Below are 17,589 nucleotides of genomic sequence, written 5' to 3' on the forward strand. Positions count from 1 at the left end.
ATCAGGCTCCGCCCCACTCGCAGTTCCTGATTCGCTCTTGCTCAGCCCACAGATGCCGGTTCCCTGAGGCGCGAGGACCCACCTGAGCCTGCCCTTAGTACTGCCTTAAGAGCGAGTCCCCCCTCCCTGGCGGCGACAGTCCGGCAGAAATCCGTCACAGAGGACCCACTTAAGGACAGTTTGGAGGTTACGGGGCTCCAGAGTCCCCGCGGTATGGGGCTGCGGGATGGGTTCCTATCTTCCTGTTCAGGCGCGGACGGGGCAGCGAGGCACGCGCCGCGAGGGAGGAAGGCCCCCGGCGCAGGCCCCGGATATTTGTGTCAGCGCCGCCGGTACCGTCCCAGCCGATGGGTCGGGACACACGCTCGCGTTCGCGGTCCGCTGGTCGCAGGAACCGGAGACAGCGGAGTAGGAGCGGAAGTCGGAGCCGAAGTCGGAGTGGGAGCCATGGGCGGAGAAGCCGACGGCGCCGGGACGACGAGGGGCGGCGCAGGCGGAGGCGGAGGAGCCGGGATCGCAGGTAGGGTAGCTGTGTGAGCCGCGCTGGTGGGTCCGGCTCCAGCCCTCGGGGAGTTGGGAGGCTCCGAGTTAGGGAAGACTTCTTGAAGAAGGGGACGTCTGAGCACGTCGGAATTAACTAGACAGCGACAAGAAAGTGAAAAGCATTCCAAGCAAGGCACCTGGTAGCTGGAGGTACAGCAAGAAGAGTAGTGAGCGGGGCGGAGCGGAGTTGATGAGTTTGGAGAGAAAGTAGGAGACCAGATCGTGCAGTCGTGCGTACCGTGGTAAAGGGTTTGACTGTTATCTGGAGGGCTGTGGAGGATTTTGAACCAGGGAGTGATGTGATCTGGATTACCTTGCAGAACTCCCGCTTGCTTTCGCGTGGAGAAGGGACTGAGTGGGTACGCAAGAGTGACACCAGGGAGGAAAAAAATAGTACAGCTGTCCAGGCAACAGATGATGATGGCTTTCGGGAGAGGTAGGCTGTAATGAGATACACTGGGAAAAGTAGCTCAATTTGAGAGGGATTTCAGAAGGAGAAGTGACAACCCTTGCTCATGGAGGTAGGCTGTGAGAGGGGAGAATTGTTGATGATGGTGGCAGAAGTCAGTTAATTCCCCAGACTTGGTGCTTAGCTTCCCTTCAGCCCATGGTCCTTTTCTTTTGGAGATGAAACACCTGGATTGAGTTGAGTCTGCTTCAACACAAAGAAATCAGCACCATGATAGGGACTGACTCTCAGACCTGTGTCCCAGTGCTGGCTCAGCCCATAACTGGCTCTGACACTCAGGCCAATCCCTGCCCCACTACGGTCCATGTTTCCTCATCTCTGTCCCCAAGACCTAAATGGGGCTTCTCCATCCATATGCACTGTCTCCTATTACTCCAGCCTGTTCTTCACACATAACCAGACTGGCACTAGTCAGACATAGCTGATCACCCTCTAGGTTTGAGAAGCTGGCTTTTCCTTTTGAGTCTCATAGGGTTATTCCCATCCAGGAATTCTAGGAAGAAAGAAGGTAGCAGAAATAGTAAAGAGATGGTTTAAACCAGGGTTTAGGAGTCCCAGTGCAGCAGGTTGAGAATCCGACTGCAGGGAATTCCTGTTGTGGCACAGCGGAAGCGAATCCAGCTGGTATCCATGAGGATGCAGTTTTGATCCCTGGCCTTGCTCAGTGGGTCAGGGATCATCGTTGCCGTGAGCTGTGGTGTAGGCCAGCAGCTGTAGCTCCAATTCCACCCCAAGCCTGGGAACTTTCATATGCTGCAGGTGCAGCCCTCAAAAGACAAAAGCTGAAAAAAAAAAAAAAAAAAAGAATCCAACTTCAGCGGGTCTGGTGCCTGCAGAGATGCAGATTTGATCCCTGGCCCTGTGCAGTGGGTTAAAGGATCCGCCATTGCCACAGCTGTGGTGTAGGTTGTACACCACAGACCCAGAAAAACAAAAAACTAGGCTTAGCAAACTACAGTCTGTGGACCAATAATAGTTTTTACATGTTTAAATGATGAGGGGGAAAAAAATCAAGAGTAATATTTCATGATACGTAAAAATTAGATGAAATTCAAATTTTGAAGAGTTCCTGTCATCGCTCAGCGGTGACGAATCCAACTAGTATCCATGAGGATGTGGGTTCAATCCCTGGCTTTGCTCAGTTGGTTAAGGATCCAGCATTGCCTTGTGAGCTGTGGTGTAGGTCCCAGATGTGGCTCCGATCCAGCATAGCTATGGCTGTGGCATAGGCCAGCAGCTGTTGCTCCAGTTAGACCCCTAGTCTGGGAACTTCCATATGCCATGGGTGTGGCACTAAAAAGCAAAAAAAAAAAGAAGAAGAAGAAGAAGAAGAGAAAAGAAATTCAAATTTTGGTGTCCAGACATAAAATTTTATTGACCAGATTTACAAATCTATGCCCATTTGTTCACGTACTGTCTGTGGCTACTTTTTGTTTGTTTAGGGCCTCACCTGGGCATATGGAAATTCCCAGGCTAGGGGTCAAATTGGAGCTGCAGCTGCCGGCCTACACCACAGCCACAGCCATAGCCACAGCCACACTAGATCTGAGCTGCATCTGTGACCTACACCGTAGCTCACAGCAACACTGGATCCTTAACCCACCGAATGGGGCCAGGGATGGAACCCTCATCCTCATGGATACTAATAGGGTTCGTTACCACTGAGCCACAACAGGAACTCTGTGTTTTCTGAAGATTTTAGTTATTCACAAGACTCAGCCGCCCTAGATAAGGAATTAAGAGTCTGTGTCATTTATGAAGATTTGACCAAATTTGTAGTTTGTATTTAAGGACTTCAAAATAATTGGTTTTCATGGTGTAAGTGTTTGTTTGTTTGTTTGTTTGTTTGTTTTGGGCCATACCTGCAGCCTGCACAAGTTCCCAAGCCAGGAATCGAAACCATGCCACAACAGCAACCCAAGCTGTTGCAGCAACACTGGATCCTTAACCTGGCGTGCCACAAGCTCACTCCTCATGGTGTAGATTTTTTTGACTTGAGCTTAATAAGTGGAGCATTTAATAAAATTAAGACATATTTAGTTTCTCAGAGGCCCCCAACATTAAAGGATCTACCCCCAGTGTTCATAGATTGCCTTCCCTGCCTGTAGTGCCCTTCCATGGCTCTGTTTTCCTGCCATTGTTTCTCCAGTTCACTCCTCCCATCCTGTAGGACCAGTTAAACACCACTCCTGTAAGCCCTCCCTTGACACCTTGGACAGCGCTTACAGCTCATGCACCATCTGGCCCCAGCCTTCCCTCCCTCCCTCCTGCACTCCCCCTTACTCACTCCGCTCCAGCCACACAGACCTACCTGCTACTGCTTGAATATGCCAAGTAAATTCCTGCCCCAGGGCCTTTGCTCTTGCTGTGCCCTCTGTCTAGGTCACCATCTCCCCAAAACTCCCTTCCCTATTTCTCCAATGTTACCTCCTCGGAGAGATCCCCCCTGACCTCCCCATGCCCTAATGCCACATCACTATCTTTGTGATTCATTGTACCATCTAGTGTCACACTGTGTGTTTACTTGTTGACACTGCAAAGCAGGGATTGTCAATGTTTTGGTCATCGCTCTGTCCCCAGAACCTAGAACAGCTCCTGGTACCCATTCGGGGCCCGCTAAACAGCTGTGGAATGGATGCCTGGCCAGCAGGCCATGAGCAGAGCTCTGTGGCTTCCCTCCACAGGTCAGATTCAGATGAAGAGCGGTGGCGGCAGCGGCGAGGCAGGCAGAGCCGGAGCCCCCCACCGCCCCACTGGCGCTCCCAGGACCTGTCCTCTCAGTCCGACTCTGGCGATGAACGGCAGCAACAGCGGGGCCGATGGGCCCGCCGGCGCCGGCAAACACGCTCCTGGACCCCGGGCTCCTCGGCGTCCAGCTCTGCATCCCCAGACCACCCCGCAAGCCCCCGGGAGGCAGCGGAAGCCCTGAGCCAGCGGCAGAGCCTGCAGGAGCGACTGAGGCTGCGTGAGGAGCGGAAGCAGCAGGAGGAGCTGATGAAGGCCTTTGAGACACCTGAGGAGAAGCGGGCACGGCGGCTGGCCAAGAAGGAGGCCAAGGAGAGGAAGAAGCGGGAGAAGATGGGCTGGGGCGAGGAGTACATGGGCTACACCAACACCGACAACCCCTTTGGTGACAACAACCTGCTGGGCGCCTTCATCTGGAACAAGGTGAGCCCGGTGCAGCCGCCGTGGGCCCTGGCGCTTGGTCCTGGCAGGTCCTGCCTGTCTTTCTGCTGCTTTGTGCTTCAGACACTGTTCACAGCTTCTGTTTTAAAAGACTGTGGCGTTCCCAGCACACGTTCCCAGCTTGTACCTTGCTGTTGAGCGTGCGTCCTTATGCACATGCACACTGAATTCTGCCAGTTTTCACCACCTGGACTGTCTCTTGCAGTGTAGAATTTCAGTGCCTTCTGCCCACAGAACCAGCCTAACCTCAGGCGTGACGGGAGAACAGGTTCTCAGCATCATACGCCCAGGGTAGCATTCCACGATCACCTCAGAGCTGTCACCTCGTCCTTGAGATGAAAACGACACAGTCTCTTACCTGCCAATGGTGGCCTTGGGCACGTGGCTTAAAACACTAGAACCTCCCCCCCAGTTCTGGAGGCCAGAAGTGCAAAATCAGGATGTCGGCAGAGCCACATTTCCTCCGGAGGTTCTAGGGGAGAATCTTTTTTTGCTTCTTCCAGCCGGCCACCCTTGGCAGATAGCTGTGTCACTGCACTCTGCCTCTGTTGTCACACTGCTGTCTTCCCTCCATGTCTTTGTCTTCACCCGGCCTTCTCCTGTGTCTCTATCCAAATGTCCCTCTTCTTACAAGGACACCAGTCTTTAGCTTAGGGCCCAGCCTGACCCACTATGGTATCAACTAATTACATCCACAGAGATCCTCTTTCCAAATGGGTCCCATTCACAGGTTCTGGGGCTTGGGAGTGGACCTGTCTTTTTGGAGGACGCAGTTCGACCTGACACAGTGGTGGGGGAGGATGAGAGCAGGCGGGCACTGGCAGAAGACGTCTTGGCGAGCCACCTGCACTCTGGGCTCAACCACCTCAGGGCCTTTGCACTCACCCTTCCTCTCCCTGGAAGGCTCTCCAGCCCTTCCCAAGGCTGGTTCTTTCTCACCCTTCAATTCTCTGCTGACATACGTCCCTTGGTCCCTCAGGACCCCGGAATTCTTTATTAGGGCACTGCCTTTCCCTTCCTAGTGCTCTATCAGCAAACGTGACCCACGCATCTGCCGGGTGCCGGACACTGCGTGGGTCCTGGCCATGTGTCACATACCTGCAGTCTCTTGGGGGAGACTGACTATAACTAAGGCAATTAGCCAAGAGTACAGAGGAGGGAATGAAGGCGGGTGGCAGGCGGCTGCCACAGCTGTAGTTTAAACACGCAGTTCTGAAATTGTCTCGTTGCAGAGGTGATGACATCTAAACACACATCGCACTTTCTAGCATGTAATTCCTGCTGGACTGTGAGCTCCAGGGGGCAGGTTCCAACCGTAGGCCCTGGCACGCAGAAGACACTCACTAAATGAATTGGCTGGCCTCCAGGCGTTCCTCTAAGGGGAGGCCTCCATTGGCCCTCCGGCGAGAAGCACATTTGGGGTCAGTCCCAGCTCGGCCTCTGAAGCCTCTCTAGTCCAGGGAAGGTGCTAGGCAGCCCAGCACTTTGGGTGACATCACACATCTTGTTTCCATGTCCTCAGGGTGGCTGGTCAGGCATGATGCTGGTCACAGATGTGCCTCTGTGCCAGGTGTGGGTCAGAGGGCCCTGTGTGTGTGTTCACGTGTTGGCTCTCCTCACCGCAGCCTTGTCAGCATCAGGCCACCAGGCCGCTCGCCAAGGGCAGAGACCTGGGGTCTGAAATGAGGCTGTCCACCTCCTGCCTATGCTGTCAGCTGCTGTTCTGTGTGGCCATGCAGACGGGAAGCACGGTCCTTGTCAATCTGTGTGGCGGCCCAGGCTGGGGCTGAGGAGGCCAAGAGCACCCTGGGCGGTGAGGGGTGGCCTCGACTGGGCAGCCCTGTGCCACATTGGTGGCACAGGGGCTTGTTGAGTACCCCTCAGAGCCCAGGGAGGTTGGCACCTGGCACCAGCAACAATTGTAAGATGATGCTGAGGGAGCGAAGGGGCTCCAGGAGCCTGTGCAGAGGCTCCCCCCGACAGGGGTTCCCCCCGACAGGGTGGAACTGCTTGCTGTGTTCGGTGCTTCAAGGGGTCTGTGAGCAGGGCAGCTTGTCATACCCAGCAGGTATGCTTTCCATCTTGTTTGGGCGCTGGTTCTGCCTCTCCCCCTGTCAGCTGGGGTCTGACCTGCCGAGGGCTTGGACACCATCTAGCTGGTGCAGCTGGGCTTTTATGTAAAGCACCAGGCCCCGAGGAAGACTCTGCTGTGTGTGACTTCATGAGTCCAGCAAGGGTGGGGCTGCCTCTCCTCTATGAGCACACAGCTCAGAGACAAGGGCACCGTGCTGTTGGAACGTACTGAGCTACTGGGGCCGCATCTTCCAGTGGAAGTTGGGGTGTGGCCGTGGGTAGGTCCCATCTCCCTCAGCCTTGTGCTCATCGGCAGAGCCATGCTCTGGTCTGGTGGGTCTCCACCTCATAGACCAGAGCCTGGAAGGCAGTGCTGGGTGTTCCTGGGGAAGGTGGCAAAAGGAGGCATCTCCCCTTAATGGGCATGTGGTTGGCCCTTCCAGGCCCTGGAGAAGAAGGGGATCAGCCATCTGGAGGAGAAAGAGCTGAAGGAGCGGAACAAGAGGATCCAGGAGGACAACCGGCTAGAGCTACAGAAGGTGGGGCGCCCCAGGCTACCCTCCCTTCCTGAGGGCTCCAAGGCTGGCTCACCCTGGCTTATGTCAAGAGTCACCTGATTGGCTTACATGGAAAGGTCGGGGGACATTGGCTTTAGGCATGGTGGGATCCAGGGGCTCAGACAGTGATTCCAGAGAGCTCTTTCCCCACCTAGGCTCTGCTAGCCTCTGGGATTGACTAAAGCCCTCCTTGCAGGGTGGCTGAAGGGGCCCTGGCTGCTGTGTCTCTAGAAGAAAGAGGGCCCCTTCTGCCCCAGGGTCTACCCAGAGCCTCAGGCATCTCTGGACCAATTCCTTTGCCCAGAGCCAGCAGTCTAGGGCCAAGGCATGGTTATTGTCCTGCCCCCATACTAGGGAAACACTAAAGAAACCCCAGGGCCTGAGAGGATGCAGGGTAGAACCCACAGACCCACATGGTCTGCTGCTGTACCCTCATCCTGCCTGTGTGCCCCCCAGGTGAAGCAGCTGCGGCTGGAGCGGGAGCGGGAGAAGGCCATGCGGGAGCAGGAGCTGGAGATGCTGCAGCGGGAGAAGGAAGCAGAGCACTTCAAGACATGGGAGGAGCAGGAGGACAACTTCCACCTCCAGCAGGCCAAGCTGCGGTGCGGGCAGCGCAGGGCCCTCTATCTTCTCTCCCCTCTTTCTGGAGCCCAGCCTTGCTGCCTGGAGCCCGCCACCCTGGCTGCCCTTTGCCACTCGGGTCTCTACCCACTACTCCCTTGGGGTCCCTCCCTGACCCCCTTTCTGGCACCACTTTTCGTCTGCTTCCTTCATCATGCCTGTTTCCCCCTGTGGGGCTGGGGGGACATCTGAACACACCTCTGAAGAGAGGGTGCTGGGTTCTTGGCCAGCCCCAACTGGCTGGGCCCTCCTGCCCACCGCCCACAAGGTGGTTCATTCGTAAGCCCTGTTCACAGACAAGAAAAGTGAAGCTCCTTGGGCCTTGTGAGTTGCCTTAAGGTCACACGGTGTCACGGGGTATCAGCCCAGGCCCAGCCCACTTCTCACCTTGCTGTCTACCAGTCCCCAGGGGTTCAGCTCTGCCTGGCCGAGGGGCTCTTTGGGGTTGGACCAGGGTCCGCCTCTCATGAGTGTCCCTGTGAACAGCGCTGAGGCTCCAGGTCCTTCACCCTTGGCTGCCCTCTCTGCCCTCTGTCCCCACCCACCCACTGCCCTTTAGACCCCGCCTCCTATCTCTGCCCCTGTCAGGGCCATGTCTTCTGACTGACCAGTCTTTTATTTATTTATTGTTGTCTTTTTGCCTTTTCTAGGGCCGCTCTTGTGGCATATGGAGGTTCCTGGGCTAGGGGTCGAATCAGAGCTGTAGCTGCCAGCCTACGCCAGAGCCACAGCAACGTGGGATCTCAGCTGCGTCTGCCACCCACACCACAGCTCACGGCAATGCCGGATCCTTCACCCACTGAGCAAGGGCAGGGACTGAACCCACAACCTCATGGTTCCTAGTCGGATTCGTTAACCACTGCGCCACGACAGGAACTCTGGGAACTCCAATTTTATTTTATTTTATTTTTTTGTCTTTTTGCTGACTGACCTGTCTTGCTTCTTCACCTGATGCCCTCTCTTCCAGGAAGCCTTCTCTGACCACACCCACTGTGGGCTGGACTGCTCCCCTGGCTTCCAGCCTGGTCAACCCTCAAGGGCAGGGTCTTCAAGAGGGAGGGCACACCCCCGGATCTGACACTGCCCTCTGCTCTCTGGCAGCTCCAAGATCCGCATCCGGGACGGGCGGGCCAAGCCCATTGATCTGTTGGCCAAGTACATCAGCGCTGAGGACGACGACCTGGCCGTGGAGATGCACGAGCCCTACACTTTCCTCAATGGCCTCACGGTGGCCGACATGGAGGACCTGCTGGAGGACATCCAGGTACTGCCCTGCTGCCTGTCCCACCGCCACACCCACACCCGGGCGTGCCTTCACCCACCGTCTGCGCCTCTGCCTCCAGGTGTACATGGAGCTGGAGCAGGGCAAGAATGCCGACTTCTGGCGGGACATGACCATCATCACGGAGGATGAGATCTCCAAACTCCGCAAGCTGGAAGCCTCGGGCAAGGGGCCAGGTAATGTGGGCCGGACCACCAGAAACACATCGGGCTGTGCCCTCGGGGAGGCACATCAGGGTCTGGTGGGAGCCACTGGGGGCCAGGTGGTTCAACCGAAGATTCCGGCCCTCTGCAGGCTTGTTTCCGCTCTGTGGCTTCTGTGACCCTGCCAGGGCCTCTCTGCAGGCCACCAGGGGGCAGCACGGGTGCTGGGCAGCTGGTCCTGCCGGCAGCTCCCCAGCTGGGGTGGGGGCTCACCCAGCAGCACCCGCTGGCTTCCTTTAAACAATCACTGAGCGCTTGGCTTCCGTGGGAGCAGCGCCAGCGAGGCTTTTCTGTTTGGGTTTCAAGTTTTCAGCAGAGGCTCAGTCTGTTTGAGAGTAGGACCTGACTCTGCTTTGCGGGAACCTCTGGAGCCTGGCGTTTGCTTTTAATCAACTTTTCTTTTCATCAAAATGATTGCATGCATATAATTGGAAGGGAAACATGCTCTAAAGCAGGGTGTCTGCCCCTAGCACTGTTGACATATGGGCCCAGACCAGTCTCTGTGGGGCCATCCTGGTTGCTGTGGGGTGTAGAAGAGCATCCGGGCCCCACCTACTTCGTGCCAGGAGCCCCTCAGGCATGACAGCCACACATGTCCCCTGACATGCCCCAGTGTCCCCTGGGGGGAGTCAGATTCAACTCCAGTTGAGAGCAACTGTCCTAAAAGCTCAGTCCCACCTCTCCCACCCTCCCACTCCCCTGAGGCTACTGGCCTTTTTTTTTTTTATATAGGGTCACACTCACAGCCATAGCCACAGCAATGCTGAATCTGAGCCTCATGTGCAACCTACACCACAGCTCACAGCAACACCGGATCCTTAACTGACTGAGCAAGGCCAGGGATTGATCCTGCATCCTTGTGGATACTAGTCATTGGTTTCCACTGAGCTGTGATGGGAACTTGTGAAGCTACTGGCTACCGATGTCCATATCGCTAAGCTCTTGCTCTTTTCACCCACCCTCAGTGGCTGAGGACAAATGCGCTCCCTTCCCTGAGCCTGTGTAAATATCCATTGCTCAGATAGGGTCATTCGGGTGGTTTCCTTCCTCTTAGGAAAAGGAGGAACATCTTTTATCTTTAAGTGGGGTTTTGTGTCTCAGACGTCTTAGCAGGGTGCATCCTGTAGTAATTTCCAGAGAAAGAAAGAGACTGCCACCAGAAACGCATGTTCAGGAGCTCCTGTTGTGGTGCAGCAGAAACGAATCCGACTGGTATCCATGAGGTTGCAGTGTGCTGTGGTGCAGGTCGCAGGCGCGGCTTGGGTCCTGCATTGCTGTGGCTGTGTTGTAGACTGGCAGCTACAGTTCCGATTAGACCGCTAGCCTGGGGACCTCCATGTGCCGCAGGTGCAGCTCTTAAAAAAAAAGCAAAAAAAAAAAAAAAAGAAGGAAAGAAGTGCATGTCCCAAGAGTTCCAATTGTGACTCAGTGGAAACAAATCTGATTAGCATCCGTAAGGTTGCGGGTTTGATCCCTGGCCTCGCTCAGTGGGTTAAGGATCTGGCGTTGCCGTGAGCTGTGGTGTAGGTCGCAGACACGGCTCAGATCCTATGTTGCTGCACCTGTGGTGCAGGCCAACAGCTACAGCTCTCATTAGTGCCCTAGCCTGGGAACCTCCATATGCCGCAGGTGCAGCCCTAAAAAGGCAAAAGAAAAAAAGAAATGCATGTCCAGGGAGTTCCCGTTGTGGCTCAGTGGAAAGGAACCCAACTAGTATCCATGACAATTTGGGTTCCATCGCTGTCCTCACTCAGTGGGTTAACCATTCAGCTTGGATCCTGTGTTTCTGTGGCTGTAGTATAGGCCAGCAGCTGCAGCTCTCATTGGACCCCTAGCCTGGAAACTTCCATATGCCACACCTGCTACGCTAAAAAGCAAAAAAAAAAAAAAAGAAAGAAAGAAAAGACATGTGTGTCCAAAAACATCTCCTCTGGTGCCATGGGGCTGGTCAGGAGGGTGCTGCAGGGCCCTTGGACAGAACAGCAGTTACGACCCTGAGTACAAACCCAGGCCGCTGTGGATACCAGGGACCATTTGGCAGTCTCCCAAGAGGCCAGTTGTCCCTTTTGTTGCACAAGGATGAGAAAACACCCCTGGGAGGGTCACGTGAATAGAAGTGAGTGCGTGGTTGTCAGGCACTCAGAACAGCACCCACCGTTATGATCCGCACAGTCAGGAAGTGTCTTCCCTCTCCGGCCACAGGGCTGGGTCTTGCAGCTCAGGGATCAGGGCTGTTTCCTTCAGATGCAGAAGCCCCACCTGTGGCTGAGGAACAGTGTGAAGGGACATTGTGTCCCCCTTCTGTTCCCTCCTGGTTCTCTGTGTTTGTTTCTTCTTTCGGCCTCATTTCCAAGAGAAGGGAGTTGCAAGGTTTGATTCCACTGTTCCCAAGTCCCATGGATGCTGGCCTTCCCTTTCCCTTTCCTCTTCCCTCTCCCCCACTTTTTTTTTTTTTTTTTTTTTTTTTTTTTTTTAAGCTGGGAAATCCTAACAACAGGGTGTGCGGTAGAAAGCAGGTCCCCAGATGCCCTATGCTCTCCCATTGGCTCCCTCCCCTTACAATCCCTGTGGGCCTCCCAGAGGCATCTCTGAGGACATGCCTTCCCCCCACCTAGACTGGGCCCCCCTGCTCCCGGTGCTGCCTGCTCTCCTGAAGCGCTGTCGCAGAGGCACTCAGTAGGCAAGCTCCAGCTGGGTCTGTTGCTAGACATTTGGGTGGCGTCCAAACCCAGAACCTGGCTTCCCTTAAACAATTGTTTAGCAGCTGTGGCTTCCGTGGGAGGAGCGACCATGGGGACTGTTTGGGTTTTAAGTTTTCTTTGGTGGTTCCATCCTTTTGAGTGAGTGCTGGCTCAGCTTCTGTTTGAGTCAAGTGCAGGACGTGGTCCATTTCGGGGCATGGGTTGGGGGTGGCGGGGTATCATCAAATTCATGGAGGTCCTGTGATATTTATGCACCTGCCACAAACTGAGGCCAGAGTGCTGGCCCTGTGGGTCCTCCGCTGGGTTCAGGGCTGCTTGGAAGCCCAGCAGAGGGTGGAGTCTCAGGATGCTGAGTCCAGGGTCCCCAGTTGGTTGGCTGAAGGGATTCTGATCAGCTGGGACCCTTTGTCCACTGGCAGGGGTCACAGAAGCCAGCCTTTGAGTGGCAAGCAAAAGCTAGCCACCTGCCCCCACATTCACAACAGCTGGGCCCAGCACAGGAAACAGCTGGAGGCCCGGGACAGTCCTTGCTGCTGGGAAGCCTGGAGTAGGGCATCCAGGCCAGGGGAGCAATCTGGTGGTCGGGGAAGGCTTCCCAGTGAAGGGATGTTCTTGCTGAGGACTGAAGACGGGTGAGATCTAGGAGGTGAATTGGGTGGAGGAAGAACTTATTGCTGGTGGAAGGCACCTCCCACATGTGCAAAGGCCTTGGGGCAGAGGGGTGGAGGACAAGCTTGGGGTCTGCTGAGCAGTAAACAAGGAGGCCATTGTGATGAAGAGGTCACGTCAGGCACCATGTTGACCCTCAGAGGCCTCCAGGTCTAGCAAGGTGGGTGCGGGCAGCGTGTGCCTGGGCACCACAGCCCATAATAGGTGCTGGGACAGGCTCCCCTGCAGGACAGAGCGGGCCAGGTTTGGTCTCCCTGGGTTTCACAGAGGGGAAAAACTGAGCCCCAGGTCACACAGCAGGGACTGGCAGAGCAGGATCTGAACTCTGGAGGGCTCGGCTACCAGGTAAACCCTCCTGGCTCCACGTGGTACAGGGCAGGCAGTCTGGGTCCAGGTGCTCAGACTTGACTGGCAGGTCAGAGTCACTAGGGGAGGGCTGAGTCTGAAATGCCTGCCAGCCTCCCTGATGCCCAGGGAGTCAGAACCATCCTGGCTGGGATCCGCATCCTGTCACCAGCTTAATGTTCAAGGGATCCAGTCAGGACCGAACCCCATGTCAGGAAGGAGACAAGGCCCTGGCAGCTGAGATGATTGTGGGGAGAGCAGAGAGGTTAGGACGTAGGCCCAGCCCCACGGTGAGCAGCCTCCACCCCACTGCAGGTGAGCGGCGAGAGGGGGTCAATGCCTCGGTCAGTTCTGATGTGCAGTCGGTCTTCAAGGGGAAGACGTACAGCCAGCTGCAGGTCATCTTCCAGGGCATCGAGGGAAAGATCCGGGCCGGGGGCCCCAACCTGGACATGGGCTACTGGGAGAGCCTGCTGCAGCAGCTGCGCGCCCACATGGCACGTGCCAGGTGAGCCAACGGGGCCTTCCAGCCAGCGGCAGGGCAGCACCCCAGCCAGAAGGCCTCCCACCTGGCCCTCAGCAGACTGCCCGCCTTCTTTCCAGCCTTTACTGAGCACCTGCTCTTTGTTTTCCCCTGGTCATCAGGCATCACAGGAAGCCCCAGAGGCCACCGTCCCCCCTTCCTTAGCACGTCCCCCCTTCCTTAGCACGTCCCCCCTTCCTTAGCACCCCCCCCCACGAGTTCTCCCAGTCCTTGGCACCACTGTGTAAACACAGCGCCTGTCTGCTGCTACTTCTAAGCAGTAGTGCTTCTAAATTTAAACACTTCCACACCTTCCCTGTGTCCTGTTCCGGCCCTGCTTGGCCCTTAAGTCAGCCTGCATGTGAATGCCCCGGTACAGGGACCTGCCCCTTCCTGGCCAAGGGACAGCTCTCCAGGGTCTATGACTCGGAATCCCATTTTCTCATGGCCAAAAACCTGGGCCTTGAACTGGCCTCACCTGGGCAGAGCCTCCACCTGTGCTGTGGTCAACTTGCTGCCCCCTTGGCCTCCAGGCCCTTGCAGCCAAAGTGGCGGGGGGGAGGGTGCTGCAGGGCATGAGAAAGCCTGAGGAGACTTCCCCTTGGAGTGTCAAGGTGACCACCCAGCCTAAATTCCAGGCTCCGAGAGCGGCACCAGGATGTGCTGCGGCAGAAGCTGTACAAACTGAAACAGGAGCAGGGGGTGGAGAGCGAGCCCCTGTTCCCCATTCTCAAGCAGGAGCCGCAGTCTCCCAGCCACAGGTAGGCCAGGGGTATGGACTCCCCGTTGGGGCTGGGGGCCCCGCCCGCTGTCCACTGCCTCAGCCCATCCCCACCGTGTCTCCGCAGTGTGGAGCCAGAGGACCCCGCTCCCACCCCGCCTGGACCCTCCTCGGAGGGCGGTGCTGAGGCCGAGGTGGCAGAAGGAGCAGCGCCGGCGGAGGCCGAGGCCGATGGGGAGGCGGTGCTCATGGAAGAAGATCTGATCCAGCAGAGCCTGGACGACTACGACGCTGGCAAGTACAGCCCGCGGCTGCTCACAGCCCATGAGCTGCCACTGGACGCCCACGTGCTGGAGCCAGATGAAGACCTGCAGCGCCTGCTGCTGTCCCGGCAGCAGCTCCAGGTCACAGGTGTGTGGCGGGGGCGGAGGGAGTCCAGGGGTGAATCTGCTCTCAGCCTCCGTCCATTCACTGGTTCACTTGCTCAGTCGTTGCCCCACCCACACAGGGATGCTTGGTTTTACTTCCTGCACCCAGTGGTGCTGTGAGCTCCTTACCCCACCCGTTTGCCCGGGCCTTGGGCTCCCTGGGCAGCCGTCCTCTTCCCTGGTACTGAGGGGAGACAGGCTTGTTAAGGTCCTGACCCCCCGAGGGAGGGAGCGCCTTGTGGGCCTCTAACTGCCAGACTCTTGGGCCAGCTCAGCAGGGTTCACTTGGTGTTTGGTGCCCAGCCAGGAGGACGGGGCACAGGGCAGGTGGGCACATTGGGGGCTGCCCCTCTGTGGACCTCAGCTTCTCCAGCAAGAGGCCTGGGAGGGGGAAGTGAGACCAAGGAGGGAGGCTGGCGGTGCCATGGTCCCTTAACTGGCCCTTCCTGCAGGCGACGCAAGCGAGAGCGCCGAGGACATCTTCTTCCGGCGGGCCAAGGAGGGCATGGGCCAGGACGAGGCACAGTTCAGCGTGGAGATGCCGCTGACCGGCAAAGCCTACCTGTGGGCTGACAAGTACCGGCCGCGGAAGCCGCGCTTCTTCAACCGTGTGCACACAGGCTTCGAGTGGAATAAGTACAACCAGACGCACTATGACTTCGACAACCCCCCGCCCAAGATCGTGCAGGGCTACAAATTCAACATCTTCTATCCAGACCTCATCGACAAGCGCTCCACGCCCGAGTACTTCCTGGAGGCCTGCTCCGACAACAAGGACTTCGCCACCCTGCGCTTCCACGCTGGGCCACCCTACGAGGACATCGCCTTCAAGATTGTGAACCGCGAGTGGGAATACTCCCACCGCCATGGCTTCCGCTGCCAGTTTGCCAATGGCATCTTCCAGCTCTGGTTCCACTTCAAGCGCTACCGCTACCGGCGGTGATGGCCAGGCCTCGTCCCGGAGCCCTGCGACCTCCCCGGCGGGCCTGCAAAGCTGGCAGCCTCCTCCCCTCTGGCAGAGTGTGAACAGGGGTCACGGCAGAGCCTCCCTCGAAAAGTTCAGGGGACACATGGACAGGCTGGCCTGGGGCGCTGAAGCACGGGAGGAGCTGCTGATGGAATTTTCAGAGCCAGGGAACTCAACACGAGTCACACGACCAAGCCCCACATCACCTGCCCTAAGCCAGGGCTGCTGGGAGCTTGCCAGGTGTTGATCAGCCCCTCTACATGGCCGGCAGTTGCAGGACCGGCGGGATCCAGGTTCCAGGCCATCCAGGGCCACCATCAGCTCTGCTGTCCCCCCAGCTCGCCCATGGTGCTGGCTGTGGGTCAGTCTCCTCCCGATGGGCATGGAGGACATGACATCACCCACCATCAGGTCTGGGAACATCCTTCCATGGCCGTAGAGCGCAAGAGTTCCCATGACCTAGCCCTTGGGTGTGGCTGCAGTGCCTCCTCTGGCCTGGTCCTTTGGGCATCCCTCAAGGCAGCTTCCTTCCCAGCTGCCAGAGCTGCCCTCCTCATCCCTTGTCCCAGACAGGGACAGACGAGGGCCTGACAGGTACGATCACTCACCCAGTCACAGACTGAAATCATCCACCAGGCCAGCCAACCCTAGAAACAGATATTTTTTTTTCCTGCATCCACGGCATGCAGAAGTCCCCAGGCCAGGGATCGAACCCACGCCATGGCAGTGACCCCAGCCGCTATAGTGACAACACTGGCTACCCGCTGTGCTACCAGCGAACTCCCAGGGACAGATTTCTTTTTAACTTTTTCTTATGGAGATATTTCCAACCTTAAGTGGGAAGAAGCCTCAAGGGCCGCTTTCCAGCTCCTCAGACAGCGCTGCCCAAACACCCTGTTTCACCTGGAAACATTTCAGGTTATTTCTCTAAAAAGACTTTTTTAGGTGGGGGGGAGGGGAAATCTTGTTTATTTTCATTTAATTGATCTACTTGTGAGATTGCATGTTTTTTTAATAAACATTTTATTTTAGATTAATTTTAGATTTTCAGAAATGCTGCAAAAACAGTCTAATGTTCCCACACCCAGCTGTCTCCACTGTTAACGGCTTCCATAACCACAGCACATCTGTTACAACTAAGGCACTAAACAACTAAGGAGACCTTTTGAAAACAACCACAACACCTAAAAATAGTCAATGATAGTTTGAGGGCGCTCTTCCCAGCCTGAGGGTTTCCTCCATCTTTGTCCCCACCCTCAGCCTCACTTCTCAGAAGGAGGTTGTGATCCTAAACACTCCAAGAGGTGAGTAGCTGCTCAGCCAGGCCCAGGGACAGTATGCGGCAGTGTCTGGGGACATCTGTGGATGTCACGGACTTGGGGGGGCTCCTGGCATTGAGTGCATGGGGACCAGGGCGACTGCTTCACCCCCCACAAGTGCCCGGGGTCCCCCACAGAGTGGGATCTGGCCCCAGTGTACACAGTGCCAAGACTGACGCTCCCCAGGCCACTGGTCATCTCCCAACCCTGACTTAACGATATCCCAGGAACCTGTGCTTTAGCTCTGGCCCACACGGCCCTGACCCACTCCACACAAGCTCGCATGGCAGTGAACACATTCTAGACAGCAGGGCTTAGGGACTCAGCAGGGAAGAGCATCTGGTCAAGGGGCACCCACTCCCTGCCTCAGCCAGCTTGGTCCAGGATAAAGAATACCTGTATGGCAGTACCCACACTGTGATGCCATACTGTGACGATATCCATCCCCTTTGGAACCCTTCACAGACATCAGTAGCAATCTTAGACTCCTCTAGGCAGCCACTGCCAATTGCTCCCTGGCCTGCTCCACTGTCCCTGAGTGTGGGACAGGCCTCTGGTAGCAAGGGTTGAGTTGGGGGCACAGCCAGGAGGCACTTTGACCCCTAGTGCGGTGCTTGGTCACCAGGTGGTTAGGGTTCTGTTCTGTTCTCAGACCATGGGCTCTACGTGGTGTGGATGGCCTGGCTTTTAGCCAGTGTTTTCTGGCCCTCACACGAGCCCCACAAGGGAGCATTTATGTCCATCTGGGGAAACAAGCTCACAGAGGCTCATGTTTTCAAGCCTAGAAAGCAGCAGAGTTAGAACTTGAGTTTCTCCAACCTCCCATTCCCAGCCTGTTTCCTCAGCTGCTCGTCCTCCCATCCCCAGCATCCTGGCTCTTCTGCAGTTTCAGGCAGGGGGTCGACCCTAAGGGAGGGGGTGGTGGCTATGGAAAGGCAGAGCAAGGTGGCTATGCCCAGAACTTGCTGAGTGCATGTTGAG

At 56.5% G+C, this 17,589-nt stretch overlaps 1 protein-coding gene across 2 annotated transcripts; it reads left to right on the forward strand.

The window, feature by feature from the left end:
- The first annotated feature begins 310 nt into the window (after nucleotides 1-310).
- On the forward strand, nucleotides 311-16,326 carry CACTIN (cactin, spliceosome C complex subunit). Of its 2 annotated transcripts, XM_021084097.2 has the most exons (10): nucleotides 311-520; nucleotides 3,697-4,180; nucleotides 6,715-6,810; nucleotides 7,285-7,430; nucleotides 8,551-8,713; nucleotides 8,793-8,907; nucleotides 12,966-13,158; nucleotides 13,812-13,934; nucleotides 14,022-14,305; nucleotides 14,775-16,326. In XM_021084097.2, the coding sequence occupies exons 1-10, from the start codon at nucleotides 348-350 to the stop codon at nucleotides 15,263-15,265; spliced, it is 2,268 nt and encodes a 755-aa protein (XP_020939756.1). In that variant the 5' UTR covers nucleotides 311-347; the 3' UTR covers nucleotides 15,266-16,326. The 2 variants fall into 2 exon arrangements, 1 of the variants encoding a protein (XP_020939756.1); XR_014837796.1 differs by lacking the exons at nucleotides 12,966-13,158; nucleotides 13,812-13,934; nucleotides 14,022-14,305; nucleotides 14,775-16,326 and adding an exon at nucleotides 10,451-10,839 and having other exon boundaries at nucleotides 8,793-9,714.
- The last annotated feature ends 1,263 nt before the right edge of the window (nucleotides 16,327-17,589 follow it).

The sequence above is a fragment of the Sus scrofa genome, chromosome 2 (genome assembly GCF_054392235.1).
Source record: "Sus scrofa isolate SSC_HxYL_T2T_F1_AM1 chromosome 2, Sscrofa_HxYL_maternal_Yorkshire_Landrace_v2.0, whole genome shotgun sequence".
Lineage (NCBI taxonomy): Eukaryota > Metazoa > Chordata > Mammalia > Artiodactyla > Suidae > Sus > Sus scrofa.

Excerpts from the sequence above, each read along its gene's own strand:
- CACTIN (XM_021084097.2), top strand. The coding sequence starts at position 348 with ATGGGTCGGGACACACGCTCGCGTTCGCGGTCCGCTGGTCGCAGGAAC. Across the intron at positions 4,181-6,714 it reads GCGCCTTCATCTGGAACAAG|GCCCTGGAGAAGAAGGGGAT; the intron begins GTGAGCCCGGTG and ends TGGCCCTTCCAG. Across the intron at positions 13,159-13,811 it reads GCCCACATGGCACGTGCCAG|GCTCCGAGAGCGGCACCAGG; the intron begins GTGAGCCAACGG and ends CCTAAATTCCAG.